Below are 7230 nucleotides of genomic sequence, written 5' to 3'. Positions count from 1 at the left end.
GAGGGGTCTCGCCTAAGCGAGATCTCGCGTGGTGCTACTGTTCCCCTTTTCGAGCCCTCGCCTAGGCGAAGGGGGCTCGCCTGAGCGAGAGCCTCTCGCCTGAGCGAGACCCTTCAGCCTGAGTGAGGGGCTGGGCGAGGCAGTATGATGATTGATTGTTTATTGTTCTTGGATGATTTGCACTTGCTTGGGTATGATTGCTATGATGAAAAATATATAATGAACTGCTATCTATTAGTGATATGATTCATGGATGGTGAATGATGGGTATGGTATGAATTTGGCATGCAAACTAAATGAGATGGTTGGTGTTAAAGTGGCATGGTATTGGCATGAACTGAAATCCCAGATCTATGGTTTGAGAGAAATGGATGGGTATAGAACCACTGAGAAAGAAATGAAAACGGTGAATTATCAAGAGATGGTATGTGATGTATATGTGTATGCGTAATAAACCTTTATTGTTTGGTCTGGTATGCTTGGTCCGTGTCAGTGCGTAATTCCTTGGAAATCCCTGGGTGGGATTTCAGGGTCGTGCTTCAGTGGTCGGGACGTAATTCCATGGCCTCTGTTAGTGGGTGTCCATGGTGGTGCCCCATCTATATAACTTGGTAAGGATTCAAGGTAAGGATTGCATCCTGACACTCTAAGGAGTCAATTAGTCTCACTTAGAGCGGACTGACTCCTGTGGTGAGAGTAGTAGGAGGCCTGAAACTCATTAAGGGCTAACCTTGTGTGTGAGGGAAATTGATTCATTGTAACACTTGTAACACATAGCTCGGGGGTGAGCAGAGGTATCCACCACAAGTGCAAGCATCCGCCGAATCCGACCAGGTTATATGTATCCAGATGAGTCGAGTCGAGTCGTAGTGTATTGATTTGGAAGGTCATAACATGTTTGGGTGATGTATGTATGTGGAACTGTGAACGTATATCTGATTGCTTGATGAAATCTTTATGGCTCTAGCTTACCCTGTTTGCTTGTTTGATTGTCTTGTATGTTGTCCTTCTACTTTTGCGATGATCATCAACTTGTTGATGTGAGCAGATGTGAGAAGCACTCGAGATCAACCAGGAAGAGATGATTCCGCTGCATAGTCCGTTTGTGCTGGACATCGCGTTTTGTTGGGCTTTTGTTAGGGCTATGGCCCATGTATTGTTTTACTCTTTAATACTCTACCTTTACCTGTTAGACTTTTCAATTGGTTTACTGTTGGCATCGTGGTGTGCCTAATTTTGTAGAGATCGTGTTTAAGACCACAGAACTGTGTTGTACTATTTGTGTGTGACGTTTCTTTTAATTGCGCTTATTAATTAAATAGGTGACAGAGTGTATCCACATTTTTTAATTTTTATAAGATCAATAATATTTATTTTTAAAACATATATAATAAATTTTAAAATAATTGTTAAATAAAATAAATGTTAAAAACATGTTTTTAGAATAACAGTCAAAATAAAAAGATTTAAAAAAACGGTTAAAAAAATAATTATAAAATAAATAATTTTTAAAATAATAATTAAGGATAAAATTAGAAAATGAAAAATAGACAAAAAAAAAAGAATTTCCTTTATATATTATTATAGATTATTAATATAAAAAAGAATATAGATATTTTTAAATATACAGGTATAAAATTGTGGTAAATAAATATTACTTATTAACAATTTACATGCATTTTTTATATTATTTTAAATACATTGGTATTGTTCTAAAATAAAATATTACTTACTAAGAATTAATGTAAAATTTTGATAGTCTTACAAAATTCATTTTATAAAATGCACTTATTCCACGAATTCATTTAAAAAAAGGATTTTTCATTTTCTCGTAACTCTTTAAAATTCGAATTATAAGAATTCAAATTTTATCTTATAAACCCCTTTCTCATCTTTTTAAGTATAACATAAATATCTTTCTAAAAGTTAAAATTGTTGCTCCTATTTACTTGCAAAATTTAAATCCTGATAAATATTAATCAAGACAAAAATTTAATAAATGTCTATAAAATTATAATTAATATAATTATTTAATTACAATTTCTCTATAATAAATATTAATGAATGTAATACTGAACATATTAGTTAATTATGATTCATCCATGATCCCAAATTAGACAACAACAAATTTCAAAACAAAATCTAAATTGTGATCAATAAGTTATTTAAAACACAATAAATGCAATCCATTCCTCTACAATGACTGTCAATATACAACAATTAACTATTGTAATTCAGTATGCTATTTTTCAAATAACATAACTCATTTAAACGTAATAATTAATTATAATTCATCCTTCTTACTAAAAATAAATATTTTTACCAATAAATATAATAATCATTTATAATTGATATTTTTGTAATTCTTTCTTAATTGTTAATGACTATAAAGAGGCAATTATATGTGATCCAATAGGCACTCATTTTATTTGATAAATAGAACGATCCTGCAGAGAAGCAATGATCTTGTTCTTTGTATTGTGATTGGTAAATAGCCATGATAGTTATAGAGTTCATGCGATTCAGATAGATGATTTTGAGTTAGAAAGACAATTACAAGTTATTAACAAACCCTCTCTCAAGAGTATTCAAGTATATATTCTTCTTCTATTTCATTCTATTTTACTCTAGTTATGATTATTTTTTTTATATACTTTAGTTACGATTAATTTTTTTTTTGTATATTTTGTATTTTAAATTTTATAGACAGAATTTAGGTATATTGTTGATTGTGTTGATATTTATAAACAATTAGCATTTGATCATCCTCTATTAAAAGACCATAAATTACAGGTACATTCTCTTTTCTTAATATCTTTAAATGAATTAACTTTTAGTCAAATTTTTTTATAATACTTGTTTCATTTATTTATAGAGAAAACCTAGCTTTCGAAACTCATTTGAAAAGACAAGTATAAATAATTCATCCCGTGAATTCATATTTGGACTTCCAAAAGAAAAATGTCCAAAGGGAACAGTTCCCATTCGAAGAACAAAAAAAGATGATCTCATTCAAGAAAAATCATCATTCTATAATCAAAGCATGGTTCAAGATGTTCCCGGTGTTCATGTAAGTTTTTTTCTTAAATTTCAGATTTTGTAATTTTATTTATATTGAATTCATGTCTCATTCTTATTTTATTTAATTCAACTTTGTAGATGGCAGAAATATATGTTACTGAAACTTTTAGTCCTTTTTATAAAGTTAAGGATATATGTTACTGAAACTTTTAGTCCTTTTTATAAAGTTAAGGGAACAAATAGTGTTTATAATCCAAGAGTCAATAAAAAGAACCTAAATCAAGAAAGCATTTCTCATATCTGGGTTCAGAACGGAGGCACTAACAAAATCGCTTTTGGGTGGCATGTAAGTTTTAATTCATATATTATTTTTAGGTTAAATATGTTTTTTTGTTATCAAATTATTATAAAAAATTGTGTTTCGTTCCTAAACTAAATTATAAAGTATTTCATCCCTACATAAAATTTTAATAATAGTTTTGAGAATAAAAATATATTTAACTCATTATTCCTTTTGTTAAAAAAATAACACCCTTTTACATTTATTGAGTTTTAATTGATACTTATCATTTAATTTGTGTTAAAGGTGGCTCCACAATTTCACAATGGTAGTACTGGAACTTACGTCTTCTCAGCATGGACAGTAAGAAGAGACTTATTTAATTGTTTTTAATCTTCACTTTCTCTTTTTTTTTGTAAAAGATTCTTACTAACCTTATAAAATTATATAATGTTGTAGTCGGATAATTTCAAGCAGACAGGATGTTATAATCTTCAGTGTTCAGGTTTTGTCCAAATTAGTCAGGATAATTTCATTGGTTCACAGTTGCACAAGATATCTGTCTACGGAGGGCAAATGGCAGATATTACAATTTCTATTACTATGGTGATGTTGATTCCTATACAATTTCACAATCAACTATATAAAAATTTCACTATGAAATGTTAAGAATAATGTAATATTGTCAATAACTATATACATTTTCAGGATCGATATACTAAAAATTGGTGGTTGAGTGTTGTTGGACATGATATTGGATATTATCCAGCAGAATTATTCTCAAACATGGCCTCAGCAGATCGAGTGGGATGGGGTGGGAGAACAGTTACTCCTCCTGGTCTTCCCAGTCCTCAAATGGGATCTGGAATTTTTCCAGATGGAAACTTTCTTCATGCTGCTTACTTTAAGTTTATCTCCTTTCAAAATGAAGATAGAAAAGATGTAGCACCTAACAAACACATGATAGATGCATTTGTCGACAAATTCGATTGTTTCAACACTACGGAGAAAAAGGAGGAGATTTCGGAAGTATTCTCCTATTTGGAGGACCCGGTGGCATGTGTGGCGATTGATGATAGGAATATACAGCTCTCTAAAGTTGAAAATGAATCAACATAGCATTTGTATCCATTCATGAATAAACATTATAAAATCTTCAAAATTGGCTTGTGCTTTTACACCTTTAATTATTTATTTCCTCTCTATTGTTTTCTTCTTTTTTCTTTTCTTTAACATAATGAATGTCTTTTCTAGTTCTAAAACTCATGATGATGTATGCAAAGTAGGCATGAAAATGAAACTTGGAAGTATGGTTGACATGATGAAGATATTATTCTTTGTATTGCGGTTGTTATATAGCTATGATTGTTATAGATTTCATGCTATTCACATAGATGATTTGGAGATAGAAACACAATTACAAGTCATTAACAAGCCCTCTTTTCAAGTACATATTTTTCTTCTATTTCGTATTATACTTTAGGTACGATTATTTTTTTTTGTATGCTTTAGGTAAGACTAATTTTTTTTACTTGTATTTTGGATTTTATAGACAGAATTTGGATATGTGGTTAATTGTGTTAATATTTACAAACAACTTGATCGTCCTTTATTAAAAGATCACAAATTACAGGTGCTATCCTCTTAATATCTTCAGTTGGGGTTAACTTTTAATCAATTTTTTAATAATACTCTTTTATTTATTTACAAAAAAAAAAAACTACCTTTCAAAACTCTTTTGAAAGGACAAGTATGAAAAATTCATTGAATGAACTCGTCTTTGAACTTCAAAAAGAAAAATGTCCAAAAGGAATCGTTTCCATTCGAAAATCAACAAAAGACGATCTCATTCAAGAAAAACCATCATTCTATAATCAAAGCATGTTTAAGATGTTCCCAGTCTTCATGTAAGTTTTTTTCTTATATTTTAGATTTTTTATTTTTATTTTTATAGAATGCATGTCTCATTCCTTTTTTTTATTTAAATCATTACTTAATTCAATTTTGTAGATGACAGAAATATATGTTACACCAAATAATGGTTAAGAGAAGGAGAAAAACATTTGTATCCTTTTTGTGATCTTGTAAACCCTAAGAAAGCTTATCAAGACCAGGACTGAAATTATGAACAAAACATGAAGACCCGAAAACTCTTAGAGTTAAGGAATGAAGAGGTTCATGAAGGAATAAAATGGAATGAGGTATGTTATTATCTAAAACCGAAGAAAGCATGTGATTAATGAGATAACCTGCAGTAAGAATAGTATCACCCCAAAAATGTTCAGGAACTTCTCCATGAATTAAAAGAATGCGAGTTGTTTCAACAAGATGTTTATTTTTACGTTCAACTATACCGTTTTGTTGAGGTGTATAAGTACAAGAAGTTTGATGCAAAATACCGTGAAAAGCCATAAAATGTTTAAACGAAAGAGAAAGATATTCCCAACCATTATCACTGCACAAAACTCTAATGAAAACACCAAATTGAGTCTTAATTTCCTTAAAAAATATTCAAAGATACGAAATAATTCTGAACGATTTTTCATTAAAAATAACCAAGTAAATATGGAATAATCATCAATGAAAGGTCCCCAAATGTTAGAGTGAACCACAACAAAAGGGGACAAAGCACCACGTGTGACACTACGAGGAAAGGAAGTACGACTATGCTTGCCTAATTGACACGACTCACACACCAAATGAGACAACTTGGATAAGGCAGGGACAAGCTGATGTAACTTGGCAAGGCTTGGATGACCTAACTGAGCATGACGAAGAGATGGAGACTTCATAACTGCACCAACATGTTTTGAGGGACAGAGATGATAAAGACTATGAGACTCACATCCTGTGCGAATAACCTGTTTTGAACTCTGGTCCCGTAAACACACAAAATTATTGGTAAAAGAAACAACACAATCAAGAGAACGAGTTAGACGACTGATGGACAACAGGTTAAAAGGAGACCTAGGGACATAAAGAACATTATCAACGATTAAACAAGGAAAGAGTTTAACAGTGCCAACACCATGAGATGATACTCTAGAACCATGGGCCAGTGTAACAGAAGGTAAAGGATTAGGAGGATAAAGAAGAGAACAAAGAATTGTTACCGGTAATATGATCAGTGGCTACTGAATCAAAAACCCAAGGACCAGGAGAAGAAGATTGGGTCAGACCAGCAAAATATGTACCTATGTGTACGACAAACACAATGGAACTAGAAGATTATTGATCCTTATACCACTTAAGAAATTTGTTGAACATAGTAGGTGCATCAGACGAAACAAAAGAAGGAGGATTCCCAGCATATGAAGGTCAGGAAAGATCGGCCTGAACAACTGCAACAGATCGAGGAGGACGATCGTGTAATGCATAACACTTGTCAATCTTGTGACCTGGCTTGCCACAATGTTCACACTCATGTAATGCATAACACTTGTCAATCTTGTGACCTAGCTTGCCACAATTTGCACACTTAGGACGCCTTTTTCCCTGTTTGCGAGGGCAATTCTGATCATCACGGTGAGATGCCAACATAGACAAATCATCAACAGAAGTAGGTGTATTAGTATTGGGTTTTTTTGGTACACGCAAAAAGAGTAGAATAGGTCGAAGTCAAGGTGGGAACAACTAGAGAACCCAAAATCTGATCATGAAGAAGAACTGTGTAATGCCTTTAGCATGAAGAAGTTTGATCGTTGCGGTCTCTGTGGCAGGGTCAGGAGAAAGAGCCAATAACTCATTGAACTCATGAAAAAGAGCATGAATTTTTCCCATATAATCAGTCATAGAGTCTTGATGTTTAGAGGCAATAAGACCTACAAATTAAGAACAGACACCATAGAGACGTTGAGTATCATTGGTGTATAATAACTTGGCATGCTACTAGATTTGAGCACACGTTTCATAGGAACGAAAAATCTGCT

At 32.1% G+C, this 7230-nt stretch overlaps 1 protein-coding gene across 1 annotated transcript; it reads left to right on the top strand.

Moving 5' to 3' along the window:
- Positions 1-253: 253 nt before the first annotated feature.
- LOC114194812 lies at positions 254-4420 on the top strand. The gene is made up of 4 exons (XM_028085223.1): positions 254-424; positions 3608-3664; positions 3761-3907; positions 4010-4420. Exons 1-4 carry the CDS (start codon positions 254-256, stop codon positions 4418-4420), a joined length of 786 nt encoding a protein of 261 aa, XP_027941024.1.
- The last annotated feature ends 2810 nt before the right edge of the window (positions 4421-7230 follow it).

The sequence above is a fragment of the Vigna unguiculata genome, chromosome 8, assembly GCF_004118075.2.
Source record: "Vigna unguiculata cultivar IT97K-499-35 chromosome 8, ASM411807v1, whole genome shotgun sequence".
NCBI classification, from domain to species: Eukaryota; Viridiplantae; Streptophyta; class Magnoliopsida; order Fabales; family Fabaceae; genus Vigna; species Vigna unguiculata.
Note: the sequence above shows the minus strand (reverse complement) of the source record. Positions and strands in the feature narration are given on the sequence as shown.

Bases quoted from the DNA above. Each gene is read 5' to 3' on its own strand.
- LOC114194812 (XM_028085223.1), top strand. From the start codon at position 254: ATGGTGAATGATGGGTATGGTATGAATTTGGCATGCAAACTAAATGAG. The intron at 3,665-3,760 runs GTAAGAAGAGAC...ATAATGTTGTAG, and splicing joins ACGTCTTCTCAGCATGGACA to TCGGATAATTTCAAGCAGAC. The intron at 3,908-4,009 runs GTGATGTTGATT...ATACATTTTCAG, and splicing joins TTACAATTTCTATTACTATG to GATCGATATACTAAAAATTG.